At 42.3% G+C, this 19,091-nt stretch overlaps 1 protein-coding gene across 1 annotated transcript in view; it reads left to right on the top strand.

Annotated features, from left to right (window-relative positions):
* The window catches only part of LOC140464393 (transducin beta-like protein 3), a 65,787-nt gene that overhangs the window by 17,203 nt on the left and 29,493 nt on the right, over positions 1–19,091 (top strand). The window contains exons 7-16 of the mRNA XM_072559387.1: positions 61–231; positions 557–632; positions 2,264–2,360; positions 4,116–4,324; positions 8,927–9,068; positions 11,288–11,346; positions 11,470–11,576; positions 12,854–12,998; positions 13,897–14,127; positions 18,382–18,452. Coding sequence (XP_072415488.1) covers positions 61–231; positions 557–632; positions 2,264–2,360; positions 4,116–4,324; positions 8,927–9,068; positions 11,288–11,346; positions 11,470–11,576; positions 12,854–12,998; positions 13,897–14,127; positions 18,382–18,452 — 1,308 coding nt within the window. The remainder of the gene's footprint in view (positions 1–60; positions 232–556; positions 633–2,263; positions 2,361–4,115; positions 4,325–8,926; positions 9,069–11,287; positions 11,347–11,469; positions 11,577–12,853; positions 12,999–13,896; positions 14,128–18,381; positions 18,453–19,091) is intronic.

A 19,091-nucleotide genomic window follows, 5' to 3' on the forward strand; every position in this document is an offset into this window, starting at 1 on the left:
GTTAGCTTGTGTTGATCCTACTTCCCTTCTCTTTTGGTGACACTCACTCTCTCTTTGCAGCTTGGTTGAATTTCATCCTGACATATCACGTCTTCAGCTGTTTTCCTCTTCGATGGACTATAAGATACGGCTCTGGAACCTCAGCACCAGTAAATGTATGATGGTGCTGGATGCTCACTACAGCTCTGTGACCTCCCTGGCTTTTACTCCAGATGGAAATACACTTGTCAGGTACTGCAGACATTTGGGACAGATTGGTTGTAATATGTCGTCTAATGTGACTAATCTTGTGTTTTAGATGAATGTTTAGGATCCTCGATGATAGTTTAGATCTCCTTTATTTGCCTTCCCTTTCCACTGTGGGCAATGTAGTTGTGATTCTCGATTGCAAAGAATCTGAAGTTCATTTTACCAACTAAATCATCAATATGAAAGGGAGGCTAGTACTGTGTTAGATGAATTTGTAGGTCAACAAACCTTCTTAACAGAGATTCAGCCAAATACTCCAGATTGAACTTACAGTTTTGAGCATAATACAATGCTTTACTTTATACAGCTCCGGCCGAGATAAAATCTATATTGTATGGGACTTGAAAACATACAAATCAGAGAGAACAGTTCCTGTGTATGAGGTGAGTTGAAATTATAGTTTCTGATATTGACACTATTTTCAAAACTGGAAAGGTTTTAAAAAAACCCTTCATTTATGAGTCATATATGCTTAGCTGTGCCTGGCTTCTCCTGCCAGTAATTGGTTAATAATGTTGATTGTGTCAGGTACCTAAAGATGCAGTATTAGTGAGACATTGCGCATTTCATGCAAAGTTTTTCCTCCAAAATGTCAATGCGGGTCATGTCGTGCAGTAGGTAGTGTCCCCACTGCTGGCTCAGGAGGTTGAGGTTCAACCTCCACCTGCTCCAGGGGGTGTGTTACAACATCTTTGAGCGGGTTGATTAGAATATATATGGTTCTAATTGTTGATTCCATCATTTGAACTTGAAGGTGCTGAATCTCTCTCCTGCACGTTTTGACACTGAAGTGCAGATTGGGCTCTATTTTTATGGTATGGTGTATGATGACTCCTTGCATGCACCTTCCACTGAAGATATGAAGTACCATATCTGACATTTCGTAACAGGCTACAGAGCGGGAGAGAGCGAGAGTGTTTCTGCAGTGGCAGTGGCCTACTGGAGATGGTCTAGAGAAGGAAGGATGTCCTGTACTTGCATTGGAGAAGGACACCACCTCCCACTCCTGTCCTTCTCTCCTGCAGCTCTTGGTGCTGTTATGTCTGGCTCTGTGTCCTCCTCCCATTCCTCATTCAGACCAAGACACACATAAGAGGTTCCATGACCAAACACATCCTATCTCTTGTAGCTGTCCAATAGATAAAGTTTCATTATACCCCTTTCAGGTAAACCCCTCAAAATCTCTGTAGCAAGTGTGCTAGAACATTGGTGAAACATGAACAAAGCATCCATAAAAATTCCCAGAGTTCTCTTCAGAGCTTCAGTGGCTCGTAAACCTGAAATGGTGGCTAACCTTTCCGAGTGACTAGTAAATGTGAAATGGTGGCTAACCTTACAAGTAGTGTGTGAAATCCATATTAATACCTTGTCTACTCCAAAGCATCTGGTTAGGAGAGGGTGTTAAGGGCAAACTCTGGTCACCAAGTTACTCTGCAGTCTCTTCGTTGGGCCCCAACAAGTATTTGAAATGGCAGTCAACACTTACTGCATGTCTATTACAGCATTCTCCCTGTGTGCTTCAATTCCTTGCCCCAAATGGTGTCATGTGATGAACACCAGCTAAATTGACCTTCCAGCTCAAGATGGTCATCTCAGGGAAGGTCTGTTAATTGCTGAATGTGCTGTAAACCCAAAAGAAATCACCACGTCACTCCCAGTAAGTGGATGGATACTGTCCAGCTGTCCTGTATATATCCACCGCTATTGCTCAGTTTTCCCACTAGGTGGTTTACTTGTGACGTTTGAAAGACATCTGTTTCATCCTGAGCACAGATTTTTCTTTATCTACTACTAATAACCCTGTGGAGAAAAAATATATAATCCATTCCCGATTGTTCGGAAACCATTTAAAGTTTCCTTAGGCTGTAACATAGTTCTGCAAGAGCTTTTCCTCCAATACATTAGATTTCTAAGAAAAAGATTTTCTGAACTGCTCTGTAACTTCTTGAGCAACTGTTTCTAATCCCTCACTCGTCTTCTAATGTCCTTGTAAATTTTCTCTGATTCATGACAGACTGTGGAAGCAGTAGTGTTACTGCCGGAGAACGAAGATTTCACTGCCTTGGGAGTGACGGGCAAAGAACCTCATCTTATCACAGCAGGCAGTAAAGGTAGGTACCAAGCATGTTCCTGAACAGTGACCAAACCAAACAGTTAGCTTGTTTCGGAAAAGCTATTCTATGATTTAAAAAAACACACTTGCCATCAGAACTAACTGCAGTCTACTCAAGGTGCTTGTTTCGTTCAAACTGTAGTGGATTTATCAAGAAGCCCACTGTGCTCCAAAAGCTATCAATATTTTGTGTTTTGAAAAAATTGCCATGATTCTCAAAAGTGACAGAAGTTGTGGTACCCAAATGAAATTATATCAGATTAAACAATTAATGATCTAGAGTAGTTCCAGAAGTTGTCTGCTTATTGTATTTTATACACGATATTTGATTATAAGTATTCTAGAGTTGTCCAGAGTATATTTGTTTATAATGTGAATCGTCGTATTCTGCTGAGTTGACAGATTCAGATTTTCAAGCTTTAAGCAGTTTGTTTTTGCCTGAAATGTAATTTTAAAACTTTAATGATCTGCATTTCTAATATTATAAATTTTACATCTTGGTTAGCTCACTTTGGTGTTTCTCCTTTCCTTTAGAAATCCCTGTGATTGTCTCTCCCCTCCCCCAGGTGGGGACGTAGAGCTTTGGTTTTGTGATTTCCCATGTCCTTTGCTTATATTACAGGCAAGGTCCCCCCGTTTTAAAGCAACCTTGTTTCCCCAGCTTCCCGGACATTTTGCAAGCTTTGATGTTTAATTATGCCACGATATCCAAGTCCTGAATGAATCTACGGATAGAATCGCTCCAGTGCGCAAAGCGGCCCTGTGGAGAGCATCCCGCCCGGACCCACTGTCCAGCCCTATCCCTGTAACCCTGCATTTCCCATGGCTAACCCACCTAGCCGGAATGTGCAAACTCCACACAGATAGTCGCCTGAGGGTGGAATTGAACCAGGTCTGCTAACCACAGAAATGTAAGAATCAGGACTGAATTAAATTTGCATGACACGGTCCAATTATTTCCTCCTCCCCCACTTTTAATTCCATTTCCCCTAAAATAGCACTTGCTTAGCCCTCTCGAGGGTGCAACATGACAGCAGGTCATGGGTGTAATATTACCAAAGCAGAGGAGTGGTCCCATTTAGCTGAGAGGGGGAGCTTTTCTGTGACTAAAGGAACCTTGAACATTAAATACCTTTTGAACTGGACTAATCACGCAGGGCCTGGAGAATGGGGTGTAAGGACCATCATTCTCTGCCACTGGCTCTGGCTCTGATGATATTACATTTACATCACTTGAGCCTGATCTAGGTGTTACAGTCTGGAATTCATGGACCATCTCCCAAGCACCCACCATCCCTCTGCATCTCTTTCTTCCTTTTATGTGTTTTGAATATTAACCACCACCCTTGTAGCCAATCAGAAGTTTACATTATGGGCAATGCAAGCCACCAAACATGAGGGAAAGCAAGAATGGATTAAATATCTCACTTTCTTCTAAGAGCCACTTTGTTCTATGTTTTGTTTACTACTTTGAATTTCTGCTTTTTTGGTTCTGTGCCTAAGTTTTTAATTTCACCTACAAAGCACCTTTGGATATGTTTCCAAATGAGATGTTTGCTGAGTTTTGGGTGTTAACAGTAGAGGTGATGGTTGACATTGCTTTGTTTTTCACTTGCATTGTGTGCTGGCAACCAAGGTGATAAACCCGATGGCGATTCCTCCGTCAGCGCTGTCAGTGATTTTTAACTTTATTGACTTCTTGATTATATCGATTGTATTTTAAATCTCGTAATTTCCTCTAAAACACCCGAAGGGATCCTCCGAGTTTGGGAAGCTTACTCTGGAAGATGCGTGTACTCACAGTGTGTGCCTGGTAAACTTCAGAAAGTTACTGAAGGGGATGCGGATGAGCAATCTCTGACCCACTGTGCCATTGTTCCAGCAACGCAGAAACTAACCACAGTAACTGCTGAACACAATATTCTTACCTATGACCTATGCACTTTGAACCTTACGTGCCAGGTGAGTAGAAAATGTAAATCAAATCCTCTCCCCCAAATCCTGCTTAGCTCAGTAAATGCCACTTAGCAACAACAAAACCTTGCACTTCAGAGGCTGATTGTGGTTAGACATTCCAAGGCTCAAGAGCTGTTATCTCCTTGGCGTGCATGCGTTTTGATTTCTCTGGTATTCCAGCTATACATACTTGGCTGCTTTCCATGTGAGCTGCTGGTTCCTGCAGTTGTACAAGTGATCATTCAATCTTGACAGTGTAGATACAGGCATTCGGCCCTACAAGTCCACACTGACCCTCTGAAGAGTAACCTACCCAGACCCATTCCCCCTATCCTATTACTCTACATTTACCCCTGACTACTGCACCTAACCTACACATTCCTGAACTCTATGGGCAATTTAGCCTGGCTGATTCAGCCTAACCTGCACATCTTTGGACTGTGGGAGGAAACCCACGCAGATGCTGGGAGAATATGCACACTCCACCCGAGGCTGGAATTGAACCCGGGCCCCTGGCGCTGTGAGGCAGCAGTGCTAACCACTGAGCCACTGTGTCGCCCGTAACTGAAGAATAAATTTAGCTCTTCTGGTATGGATTAATTTCATGTGATCTGTATTGGAAGAATAACCTCCTTAAAGCATAAAACAGTTCAGGGAAAGGAGTCTGATATTTACTGATTTTGGTTTGTGTTTTGCTGGTTATTTCTCCCATCTCTTTCACCGTTTTTTCACCAATGATAATTGTCAATGTTGGTATCATTCAAGTCCCATTTGCCAGCACTTGGTCCCTTACCCTTTTATGCTATGGCTTTTCAAGTGCTCAGCTAAATACAACTAAAATGTCCTAAAGGTTCCCGCCTCTACCAGCCTCCAGGCCTTGACTTCCAGATACCCACAACTCATTTGGGTGAGGGAAAATAAGTCAAATCCCCTCTGACCCTCCTGCTCCTTACCTTAAATAACCTGGGAACATAAAAGTTTATCTGTCAGCTAATGGACAAAGCTTCTCCCCATCTACCCTGTCTATGCCCCTCGTAACTTAGTACACTTCAATCATGTCTTCCTCAGCCTTCTCTGCTCTAAGGAAATCTACCCTCGTGTGCCTTCATTGCTGTAACTCAGGAAACATCCTGGTGAACCTCTTCTGCACCATCTCCTGTGTATTCACATCCTTCCTATTGTGTGATGACCAGAACTACATACAGCAGTCCAGCAGTGGCCTAACTAATGTTATATACAACTACTTCATAATCTCCTTGTTAATGTGTTCAGCCCCTTGACTAATAAAGGCAGAATCCCATATGCCTCCTTAGCCACGTGCTTCAAGTACTTGCACACCAAGGCCCTTTGATCCTCTGTGTTTCCTGCAGTCCTGCCTTTCAATCTGTCCTCCCTTGCCTTAAAACACATCACCTCATGCTTTTCAGAATTAATTGCCACTGCTCAGCCCATCTATATTGTCCTGTTGTCTAAGGCTTTCTTCCTCACTGCTTACAACACCATCAGTTTTGGTGTCATCAGCAAACTTACTGATCACACCTCCTCCAATCATGACTAGACCATTATCGTATGCAGCAAAACAGCAAAGGACCCACTACCAACTGTTGAGAATAGTGTCAATTCACCTCGCTATACAGTCACCTACTGCTACATTCCTTGTTGTTCCCTCAACTTGAGTGGCCTCCTGTGCTGTGATGCCGTCGTTAGTTTGCACATCCAGCCCTCAGACCCCGATCTCATCAAGGAGACTGAGAGAACCTCAGACCACCTGGGTAGTTGCTGAGGCTGAATCTCCTGCTTTCTGGGTCCTTTACCTGCCTCATGCTCTGTCACACCCTCCTGTCCCTGTTCACTGATCAAAGCAGACGGTTTTCTAAGTAGTAGGACTGACTTTTGGCACAAAGAATGCAGGTAACATTCCCTTCCTGATGTCTGTAATTCAGCGTCAAGCTCACAAACTCTGAAGCACATCTACTTGAACACTTACTGCAGACATGTTTGTCCCAGATCACAATACTGTCCAGTCACTCCCACATACTGCAGCCGTGGCACATCAGCTGAGCTGCCATTTTTAATGAGCTTTAATTATTTAAGTATTATTCACTTACTTTTTATACATTTTAACTTTACCACCAATTTATGAACGATCTTACAATTTAAGAACAGAAAAGATATTGACTGCCAACCAGATTCAACGAACAGCTGGCTTACTTCTTCACGGAGCCAGTTCCAATCAGTTCCAATAAATCTAACTTTGTCTTTGACTGCCTACCATGGGGGAATCTCCTTTTGCTTGCTGCTCTGGGTGATGCTGACTGCCTGTCTAAGAGGTTTTCTCTTATCCACCTCTCCAGGTAATGCCTGCTACCTTATTAGGTTTCCTCCTGTTAACTGCACTTTTTAAGAGACTTCTACCAGAGAGTTTCCACAATTTTCAAAACCCCAATCCTCTTTAAATATTTAACTGTATCTTTTTTCTCTGCACCATTGCTGGAAGTCTTCCTTTTGCTTGCTTTTGGTATTCAATAAAGTCAGTTATCAATTTGATAAAGCTGGGAGTTCCTGTTTATTTCAATATGTCATACATTGCTCCATTGCCATGCGTGCATTTATCCCAACTTCGTTGGGAAAGATCAGATGGGGTTTGGATATTGGGGTAAGTCAGGGATCGGTGTGGGAAGGGCAATGGATTGGTCACCACAGTGTGGGGAGTTGAATGCTCAAAGGTTGTAGGAAGTCGTGTGGAGTTTATGATGGATTAGTGTGGTTCTGAGGGATGCTTTTCAAGACCTGGTGAAAACACTTGCTTGTGGGTCAGGAGGAACAGTGCTGTAAGTGCGTTTGTTAAAATGTAAAAAGAAAAAAACTCATTCACTGGATGTCCACGTCGCCAGCATGTCAGAAAATGTGAATTCGCCACTCTCTGACAACATTTTATAGAGTCATAGAGATGTACAGCATGGAAACAGACCCTTCGGTCCAACCCGTCCATGCCGACCAGATATCCCAACCCAACCCAGCACCCGGCCTATATCCCACCAAACCCTTCTTGTTCATATACCCATCCAGATGCCTCTTAAATGTTGCAATTGTACCAACCTCCACCACTTCCTCTGGCAGCTCATTCCATACACGTACCACACTCTGTGTGAAAAAGTTGCCCCGTAGGTCTCTTTTATATCTTTCACCTCTCACCCTAAACCTATGCCCTCTAATTCTGGACTCCCTGACCCCAGGGAAAAGACTTTGCCTATTTACACTATCCATGCCCCTCATAAATTTATAAGCCTCTATAAGGTCACCCCTCAGCCTCTGACGCGGCAGGGAAACCAGCCCCAGCCTGTTCAGCCTCTCCCTATAGCTCAAATCCTCCAACCCTGGCAACATCCTTGTAAATCTTTTCTGAACCCTTTCAAGTTTCACAACATCTTTCTGATAGGAAGGATCTGGTCCAGATCCTGTTGTAATCTAAGGTAACCCTCTTCGCTGTCCACTACACCTCCGATTTTGGTGTCATCCGCAAACTTACTAACTGTACCTCTTATGCTCGCATCCAAATCATTTATGTAAATGACAAAAAGTAGAGGGCCCAGCACTGATCCTTGTGGCACTCCACTGGTCACAGGCCTCCAGTCTGAAAAACAACCCTCCACCACCACCCTCTGTCTTCTACCTTTGAGCCAGTTCTGTATCCAAATGGCTAGTTCTCCCTGTATTCCGTGAGTTTGAACCTTGCTAAGCAGTCTCCCATGGGGAACCTTGTCGAACGCCTTACTGAAGTCCATATAGATCACATCTACTGCTCTGCCCTCATCAATCTCTTTGTTACCTCCTCAAAAAACTCAATCAAGTTTGTGAGACATGATTTCCCACGTACAAAGCCATGCTGACTATCCCTAATCAGTCCTTGCCTTTCCAAATACATGTACATCCTGCAGAAATTTCCTGCAGTCTGGGAAATCTGTGGTTTTAACAGAAAAGGAAACTTCCAAAGATTTCATTGAGTGACTTAATTCCTGGGAGTGGTTAGGTTGCCCTCTCCATTGAGTGGGTGATTTTGAGATGGATTGCAGTTCACTTCCAGCTTTTTAATGTTTTAATTTCACAGCTGATTCAAACCCATTTTTGTTCTTGAAAGTTAAAAATACTGATTTCCAACCTGCACATAGTTGCTGCTATGTTCATTAATAAGGCTCTTTGCGCAGAGGAGATCTGGGTAGCAGAAATTCCTGAGGCTTCGGGTTAAGTCCTGAAAGGCGGGCAGATGACTGTGTTACTTGTGGTCAAGGCAATTACATCCTTTCATGGAACTGAGAGGAATTGGAAAGCAGACTTTGAAGAGAGCACAGAACTAGCTCTGGATTGGTGCTGTAATAGGAAAGGGCAGATTACACTCTTGCTACTTATAAAGCATCAGTGTCAAAACTTGATGAATACCATGGCACATTCTGAACAAGAATGGCGATGCATCAGATTGTACAGAAGACGGGACACCAATATTTAAATATATGTTGACATTAACACACTATTGGCTTAAGGTTTACAACACGACATGAATTTATATTCCAGGAGTTAGGATTGTCGAGTTCTAATGCTTTCTGTTTTTAGTTTGTAGGTTATAATGATGAAGTGCTGGATGTAAAGTTTTTGGGCCCATCTGACACACACATTGTTGTGGCCACCAACAGCCCACAGCTGAAAGTATTTGAGCTTGCAACGTTAAATTGTCAAATTCTATATGGACACACAGGTGAGTGGAAACTTCCTACTTGTGTTGGGTTGGTCATAACTCTCCTTCAAGTTTCCACTCTGGTAGTGGTGAGAGGTAGGGGTTATGGGACAAATACTTGGATAGTGCAATAGTCTTGTATTCATTCCCTTGTACAAATGTACATGCCAGACACAGTACATTGTCATCTTTGTTTTTTGATTCACAATCTGCTGACCCTCTTGTTAACCTGTCACAATGTTGCAATATCTGTTTGCCCTAAACCAGTTTGAACAAAAGATTAGTTTGAAGTAAATTGCCAAGTGTTGCAGTTGCTATACCTGGGTTACGCCGCACTTTTTTTTGGATCTATTATTTTAACAGCCCAGGTATAGTTTTGCCTTTGTACGATTGATAAGTCATTTAATACATCCCCATCTTTTATAGAACCCCTACAGTGTGAAAGCTGGCCATTAAGACCCTGTGAAGAGCATCCCACCCAGACCCTTCTCCCCACTACCCTATCCATGTAATCCTGTACTTCCCATGGACTGCGCACCCCTGGGCACTGTGGGCAATTTAGCCTGGCCAATCCATCTAACCTGCACATCTTTGGACTGTGGAAGGAAACTGGAGGACACAGAGCAAACCCACACAGACACAGGGAGAATGTGTAAACTTCACATAAACCGTCACCTAAGGGTGGAATCGAATCCAGGTCCCTGGCGCTGTGAGGCAGCAGTGCTAGCCACCATGCCACCCAATGTATCGAATGAATACAATTATGTAATGTTCTCTGTGTTTTCTCAAATAGATCTTGCCATGCAATTGTAATTGTGCATTATTCCATTTTCTAACCCCATTTAGTTACCAAAGAAATATTGTTAACTTCTTCCGTTTCTAAATTGAATCCCTTATGCATGTTGAAATCGTATTTTTAAGCTAAATTTCTTGAGCTCAATGTAGGAAAAAGACATTAATGTATAGTTGCATTCCACAACAATAGGAGTGCTTGACTGCCATTGATACATTTCTCATATATTGGTCATTATAATGCAAGAAATGTGACAACAGAGCAAGGTCCCACAAATGTAATGCAGTAATGACAATACCAAATACTTCAAACACACTTTTTTCCCCATGTCAACATTTACTTGTGTGGCTTGCTACAGACCACATACTCAAAGCAAGCAGCTGGAAGAGTTGCATTTGAGTGTAACAGTGCCAGGTAAGTTTGTGCTGCAGGAATTTTAAAAAAAGGCTGTTCACAGATACGTAATTTCTGTTTAATAACAGCTTGCTATCAGTGTTTCATTGGTTCCTTGCAAAGCTGTTAAAAACAGACATTGCTGGAGAAACGCAGCAGGTCTGGTAGTATCTCTGGAGCGAGAAACAGAGTTCATGCCTTGAATCCAGTCACCCTTCTACAGAATCCATGGCCATTAGGAAAATGTGGTACAGTTGGTTCTGCTATAACACAACAGTTCTGTTCTCGTGCAACCCCATGGTATAAGAAAATCGAATAATAGTTACACCATTTAAACTAATGGGGCCAGAATTGCGTTATAAATAATACACAGTCTAAAAGTTTGCGCTTTAGAAGCAGTGTCCCAAATTCATCAATCATGTTATAGCGAATTCGCATTAACAAAATGCGCATTATAGCAGAACAACCAGTATCTATGCTGATGATAGATGTGTTGGAGTGAGTGGTGTTGGAGTGAGTGTGGATAGGTAAGGAAGGAGCCTACATCGCGATTTAAAAGTTAGGCAGACAACAGAATGGAGATAGTAAATCAGGGAAGATAATAAACTAGATATGTGTAATTATTAACCTTAATATTGAGCCTTGAAACACCTGATGTTGAGGAACATTTCCTTCCACCTCCAAAACCCAGCTTCTATCATGATGACGGGTTGCTTTCAATGCAACCAACCAGCCATAACCCACATTGTCAGATACCTAGTTTCTTTTCTTGCCTGGCTGACTGTGTAAATTTAACATGATTTCTGTTTGTTTATTTCAGATATTTTGATGTAAAAAATAATTTTAGTCAGCTATTTACTAATTTCTGGCCTGCCTGTTGGTTGCGTAGTGTTATGCTGCATATTTTCCGACTATCAGATTATATTGCGCTGTTAGTACAGTCTTGGAATAATACAAGCAATTAATTTGCATTGAAGTCATGACTGAAGATAAAGAACTTATTTTTCTACTTAGTGTTATGCTATACCCAGAGAAAATTAATTTTCTTTTTTAGATACCGTATTAGCCCTGGATGTGTTTAAGAAAGGCACCAAATTTGCCAGTTGTTCAAAGGTATGTTCTATTTTTCAACAAAATTGATCTATTTTTTATAGATTTAGTTGGGAAATTAATTCTTTTTGCGATATAAACTAACTTGGTGTTTTTAGGTTTAATTATTTTCCTCCCACACTTCAGGACAAAACCGTTCGAATCTGGAAAATGAGTAAAACGACTGGAGAAGTGAACTGTGTGGCACAAGGCCTAGGACATGCCCACAGCATCGGTATTATTTCTTGCTCAAGGTAAGTATGTTTTGAAAGTTATCATAGACTCTCTACAGTGTGGAAACAGGCCCTTTGGAAACAAGTCCACACCGGCCCTCTGAAGAGTATTCCACCCAAGCCCATTCCCCATTACTGTACACAGTAATGCACTAATGCACATAACATACACATCCCTGAACATTATGAGCAATTTAGCGTGGCCAATCTACCTAACCTGCACATCTTTGGATTGTGGAAGGAAACCAGAGCACTCGGAGGAAACCCATGCAGGCACATGTTCAGGTGTTTTTTTTCTTAAATGAGAGCCTCAAAACTCCTCTTGCTGCAAGATCCCCCTTCATGTCTGCTGTTCAAGCAATGAAAATGTGACTAAATCGGCTTGACTTTCCAATTCTCAGCTTTGTGTTCAAATCTTTTATTATTTCAATCTCTTACAGAATCTGAACTGCTTCCATTTTGGTCCCTTTGTACATTTCCAATTTGAATTGCTTAACTTTTCACTGTGTACCTTCAGCAGCCTGACCCTAAGCTCTGGCATGCGCTCCTTCATTCATGCTGCCTCTCTCACCCTCTCTCTCTCTGTTAAGGTGCTTTTAAACATCTTGACCAAGCATTGTCACCTTTCTGTCATGACTGGTTTTAAAGTTTTGTTTGATAATCTTACTGTGAAACTTCTTGAAATTTTTTTTTTCCGGAAAGCCGCAATCCAAATGCAAGTCTTGCTGGCGATAAACTTGTTATAGCATGCACTTGGGTGCTTTTTTTAAACAGATATGCTTTTATAACAGTTGAGGTCTTGGTTAACTCAGTTGTCTAGCTGACTGGCTTGCAAATCAGCGTAACGCCAACAGCGTTGTTTCAATTCCCACACAGGTTACCATATTGGGTTCTCTTCCATCTCTCCTGAGGCGTAGTGACCCACAGGCTAAACCACCATCAGTTATATCTCTGTAATAAGAGAGCAGCTCACTAGGATTGTGGCAACTTTACCGCAACCTTATAACACAGTTCTTCTTAAGGATGCATTTAAATAGTGACACATTGCCCCAGCGTGGAGTTAAGCCTGAAGATGGTGTTACTTTCTAATGTAGATAACCCCTTGTATTGCTCTTCAGCTTCAGAGATTTATTGTCTTCAGGTGAAGGTGGGAATAAGATTGACAATGCTTCTGACTGATTATCTGATCATGGTTGAGCAGCAGATTTGTGTAGCTCCAATCTGATTGTAGGCTTCTACGTTGTATGCAGATTTTTTGGTTCTAATGTTCTTTTTATTCGATGATTTTCTAATTCCAGATTGAAAGAAGGCTTCATTATCAGTGGGAGCCAGGACTGCACCCTAAAGCTGTGGAATCTTACAAAGTCCATTGAGGTTAACAGTAAGAAAGCCGCAGAACCTGAAATCTTTCATGCTGAGTTGACTGAGCAAGTTCACGACAAGGTAAAAGGTTATGGGTTATATCGATGCCTAAGTAATGATGAACACTTGTGTGATCTGCTTTTTAGAAGAAGGAATCCAGTGAGGGCAAAGCAGATAATGTAGAAGTTAACAGCACAGTGGGACTGACTTGGTTAGTTCCATTCTTGTACTATACCATTGGATAGATGTCTCTAGTCAAATATATCCTCGCCTCCATCTCACTCTCTTCATGCTGCACCCCTTGGCAGTGTCATTTACAGACAAGTTTAGAATAGACCAGCCAACTTGCCTTTCCAAATCCCCCATATGCTGCTGAAACTCTTGCTTCTATTCCTTTGTGATCTTTAAAGTTAACTTCTCCAATGTTCTGCTGGCTAACCTGCCATTATTGCATAGACTTCAACTTATCCAAATCTCTACTACTCTCGTGCTATTCTGCATAAGTCTTATAAATCTTCCCTGTCTTTGTTAATCAACAGTGACTTTTGGATCTGCTACACAACTGGTATAAGATTTCTGTTAAATCCCTTCATGGCCTTGTCTCTTTGTATTCTTGTAACCTCCCAAACCTTATCTTTCCCTGACGACCTCTCCTCTCAGTGACTCCTTAAGGCACCGATCCTCCCGTTACTTTTCTCACTGTGTCTTCAGATTCCTAAGCTCTGGAAGCTAACCCTCTCCTCCTGGATAAAGCTTTGGTTAATTCATCATCATGTTCCATGATGAGCGATGTTGGGATGTTTCGCTGTACGGTGGAAAACTATTCCACGGATACGGGGGTCGCTCTGTATTAGAGGTTGCATGTCAATGTTACAGTTGTGAACAAGATTGCACCGATAATTAAACTGTTTGCTAATCATCAGGAAATGAGGGTGTGGTTTGTTCTTAAGTGTGTCCTATTGTGATTATTACATTGTAGGATATAAACAGTGTGGTAGTCTCTCCAAATGACAAGCTGGTGGCTACCGGCTCACAGGACAGAACAGCAAAGCTCTGGTCCACATCTGATTTCTCACTCATCGGAGTGTTTCGAGGTCACACCCGTGGAATTTGGTCGGTCCAGTTTTCTCCGATGGACCAGATCCTAGCTACCTCTTCAGCAGATGGCACTGTCAAACTCTGGGGACTTCAGGACTTCAACTGCTTAAAGGTAGAAAATATGATTTGGTTGTGGCAGAGGGAAGACTTCAGTGTGACCAAAAACAACTTGGTGACTTGCGTGACCTGATTAGGAAAGGTGATTGGACGGTGTGGCAGAATTAAACGTCTAAAATTCTAACAGGGCTAGGCTAGGGTCAGGAAGGGTATTTCCTGTGGGTAGGGAGTCTCGAACCAGGTGCAGTCTCACCCATGATATGAAGGAGGCCATTTAAGACTGACATGAAGAAATGTCGTCTTATTCCACAGAAGGCAATGGAGGTAGGGTCACTGAGTGTATTAACGGAAAATTTTAAGACATTAAAGGTAATATGTGGTATGGAGAGAAAATAAAGAGGTGGCATTGAGGTAGAGGGTCGATCGTGATCATGTTGAATGGCACAGTAGGCTCAGAGGGCCGAATGGCCTACTTCTGCGCGGAGTTTGTTTGGAATCCTTAACTGAGCCAAAAACCAAAGGGTGAGAATTACAGTCAAGAGGGGGCGAAGTGGAGTGTGACACAAACGGCATGAAGTCTTTTAGCCTCTGGTCCTTGGCATGCTTTTCTCTCATGGACCTCCCCTCCACTCCCAACCTCAAACCACACCCATCCCCACCAAAATTGGCATGTGTGACATGGAGGCTGACAGGTGGGAATAGTGTGACTGTCGACTAGAGCCAGGAGAGCATGTGTAAGGGTGCCCAGAAGAATAAGGAAGGTGGAAGTAAGCAAGGTTGTTCGGGGAGGCAGTAACCTGGGGTGGGAGAGGTCTGAGCTCTCATCACACAGACAGGAAGAGCTCTCTCACTCCCCCTGGCCTACAGGGAGGTTTCAAAATAAAAAGAGTTACTTGAGCCTCTTGTGGCGACAATCTGACCTGAAGTGATCCCAGGAATGTGCAGGCTTTTGTTGATTTCAAGTTAAAATCATTTTCCGGTCACAGTGGCCTCATCAAACCTTAATTGTGTCTCTTTCTGGAGCAGACAGCTGTGCTAAAGAGATAGAGTCTCCAGCTAAAATGACCTGCATGTGAACCTCCAGGCAAAATTTTACCCAACCACCCCCAATCGCCACTACCTTGTTCCTGATGGATACACTGGGTTAACATCTGCAGTCTTATTGTATTGGTGGTATATGATATCGTTAAACATTTAATTATTTCAATGGACTTTCCCTTAACGGGTTTTGAGAAGATTTGTAGGTTAGGTGGAGGTTCTGGATATAGGTTTGCTAACTTAGCTGGAAGGTTCGTTTTCGGATGTTTCATCACCATACTAGGTTACATCATCAGTGAGCCTGGGGATGAAGCACTGGTGGCATGGCCTGCTTTATATTTGTGTTTAGGTTTCTTTGGGTTGGTGATGTCATTTCCTGTGGTGATGATATTTCCTGTTCTTTGTCTTAGGGGGTGGTAAATGGGATCCAAGTCAATGTGTTTGTTGATGGAGTTCCAATTGGAATGCCATGCTTCTAGGAATTCTCGTGCGTGTCTCTGTTTGGCTTGTCCTAGGATGGATGTGTTGTCCCAGTCAAAGTGGTGTCCTTCCTCATCTGTATGTAAGGATACTAGTGAGAGTGGGTCATGTCTTTTTATGGCTAGTTGATGTTCATGTATCCTGGTGGCTAGTTCTCTGCCTGTTTATTCAATGTAGTGTTTGTTACAGTTCTTGCATGGTATTTTGAAAGTGACATTAGTTTTGCTTGTTGTCTGTATAGGGTCTTTCAAGTTCATTAGCTGCTGTTTTAGCGTGTTGGTGGGTTTGTGGGCTCAAATGATGCCAAGGGGTTTGATTTCTCTGACGATCACCAAGATTAATGGATTTTTGGATACAGCGAGAATGAAGGGATATTGAGGTAGAAAGGCAAAATATTACAATTGTAGGAAAATTGAAATAAAAAAACAGAAAATGCTGGATGCTCAAGGTTTCATTGCTTCTGTGGTGATAAGAAAGTTAACATCATTATTGGAATAATGCATAAGGGTAGAATTGAGATAAAAGATCTGAGTCATGATCCTACTGATGGTGGGTCAGGCAGAAAAGGCTGAATGGTTTAGTGTGTTATTTTTAATGTTCAGCGAAGGTATGAGGGGTGTTAGTACACAGTAACCAACTGAGCAAAAATAGAAGGAAGCATTTAAAGTTCATAACAACAACTTGCAGTTCCTGTCAAATGAACTGCATTCTTTCTCTCGATTCTTGCTACCCTTTCTATCGTGCGTATTTGTAGCAATGAAACTCATTTGTTCATTTTTGCCAAGTCAGATCAGTTATGATGTTATTTACCTAATCTCCTATTTGTGCCTGGAGTGTGGTCTTTACCACAGTATTGAATGCAGCGATACTAAAGTAAGTTCCGCAGCCTAATGCTGATGGCCCCTCCTTACTATCTCCTGCCTCTCTTCATATCCCTCCTTGCCCAGAGCTAAACAGTCAAGCAGTTGATCTCTGACATGACCTCGAATTCCTATCAGTCACAGCTTAGCCCTTTTGAATTCAGAATGCCCCGACCCTGGTTGGCTACTAGACCTACCAGCCCTGACCCTAATCCCCTTGCTCATTTCAGAAACTATGTTTGTGCCCGATTTGCATCTTTAAAATACTGTTTAGCCCTTTTTTAAAAAGTATTTATCCAGGGCAAAATACTTTACGAAATGTTTAGGTCCCATTCCTGGTAGGGAGATCTTTGGTGCCTTTGCTTAATGCCTCCATGTTTCCAAGTTCCCCCATGTTTTTGGATGTCGCATATAGCACATTGTATCTGAATTCTCAGAAGGCTTTTGATAAAGGAGGCTGGTAAATCAATTTAGATAGCTTGGAATTTACTAGTGTGGATTGAGAATTAGTGCACCATTGTTTTATTTGTTCATGGGATTTGTTCATGTTCGTGGGCATCGCTGGGGAGGCTGGCATTTATTACCCAGAGGGTAGTTAAGAGTCGACCACATTGCTGTATCTGCAGTTACCTGTAAGGATGGCAGATTTCCCTTCTCTAAAGGGCATTAGTGAACCTGATGGGTTTTATGACAATTGACAAAGGTTGCATGGCCATCACTGGGCTAGCTTTGTATTCTATATTCTGATGGGATTCAAGCTCATGTTCCCAGAAAGTTAACCTAAGAGTCTGAGTTACTCATCCACTATTAATGCTCCACAACCTCCCCTCAAGACTGAGTAGGAATAAATGGACCATCTCAGGGTGCGAGGCTGGACTGCAAAGGGGGAATGCTACATCCACAAATACTCACAATCACAAGAAAAGGTTTGCATGTGGCCATCAGTCATAATATTTCCAGCTGGCATCAAGCTGGTTGGTAAAAAGAATAATTTGAGAGGTGGATGCACAGAGGCATCAAGAGGATTCCGATGGGCCTCATGAATAGGTTAGAACATAGTGGATAAAATTTATTGTGAATATATATGAGGTTATTCACTTTAGTAGAAAAGACAAATTACTTCTTAAATGAAGAGAGGTTTGAAAGTGCAGGTTGTCTGAGGAATCTGGATGTACTAGTCCCTCAAAGCTAAGATGCAGGCACTGGAAGTCATTAGGAAGGCAAATGATGTGTTGGCATTGATTTCAAGGGGATTTGAGTACAGCAGTGAAGATATCTTACCACAGTTGTGTAGCGCCTTTGTGAGATCTCACCTAGAGTATTGTGTACAACCTGCCATAGGGAAAGTTCAGTTGAGATTCACCAGATTAATCCCTGGGCTGGTGGGGTTATCTTGTGTGGAAACATTTGGGAAACGTGTCTGTGTCCCTTCGTTATGAAGAATGATGATCTGATTACTAGATAATCAATTAACTCAATCCTGAAGATGTCACTGCCAGTACTCCAGCAGTGCTTAGTAATAAGCAGGCAGTTTATTCCAATATTATAAATTTGCGATGCTATTAATGCTGCACTGTATGTAACAGCTCACTGGAGGAATGGCAGTAGAAGACTCGTTTGAAGCACATTTCAAAGGATCAGAGTGTGATGGCAGAGTGTGCTCACGAAATTACTAGGATGCCTGTGGTGACTTGTGTTGATTGTTCATTTACCTGCTTAACTTGGTAGGAATTCATTGACAGTGTTTTATGTTCCACTATGCTGCCAGTCTGTTTATTGGTTCATGAGCCCTTGAGCGAATTCTCGTCACCTGCTGACTGAGTTCAAGATAATTATTAATGAGGTGTTTTCATTTCAGCTACCCTTTTATGAGTAATGGTACTGTTGACTATATAGTGTACTTCTCATTTCGTAACCCTTTGTATTCTCAGACGTTTGAAGGCCATGATGCTTCTGTACTGAAAACAATTTTTGTGAGTCGTGGAACTCAGCTGTTGACAAGGTAAAATGAAGTTTTATTAATTGTTGACAGATTAAAAATAGATGTTGCACAACATTCCATTCCAAAACACCCCACAACCTTCAGCCTGCCCCAAAGTTTGGTAAGACCATTGTTGATCTGTTACTAATCATTCAGCTACCTTTATTCTATATGCATTGACAGCCTTTCCTAACAAGGATGTATCCTTTTCAGTTCTCAATGTTTCAGTTTACCCAACATACACCACTTTCAATCATAGTGCCAGATTTTCAAAAGTCTTCTGGGTGGCATGGTGGCTCGGTGGTTAGCACTGCTACCTCATGGCGCCAGGGGCTCAGGATCGATTCCAGCCCCTGTGACTGTCTGTAGAGTTTGCACATTCTCCCCATGTCTGCATGGGATTTCCCCCCCCCACAGTCCTAAAGATGTGCAGGTTAGGTGGATTGGCCATACTAAATTGCCCCACAGTGTCCAGGGATGCGTAAACTAGGTAGATTAACCATGGGAATGCAGGTTTATGGGAATAGGATGGGTTGGATCTTCGGAGGGTTGGTGTGGACCCATGAGCCAAATGACCTGCTTCTGCGCTGTAAGGATTCTATGAATCTTCGGAGAGAAAGGACTTCCTGTTTTAGATTTTGAACAACCTAATGCTAACCA

The sequence above is a fragment of the Chiloscyllium punctatum genome, chromosome 40 (genome assembly GCF_047496795.1).
Source record: "Chiloscyllium punctatum isolate Juve2018m chromosome 40, sChiPun1.3, whole genome shotgun sequence".
NCBI lineage: Eukaryota > Metazoa > Chordata > Chondrichthyes > Orectolobiformes > Hemiscylliidae > Chiloscyllium > Chiloscyllium punctatum.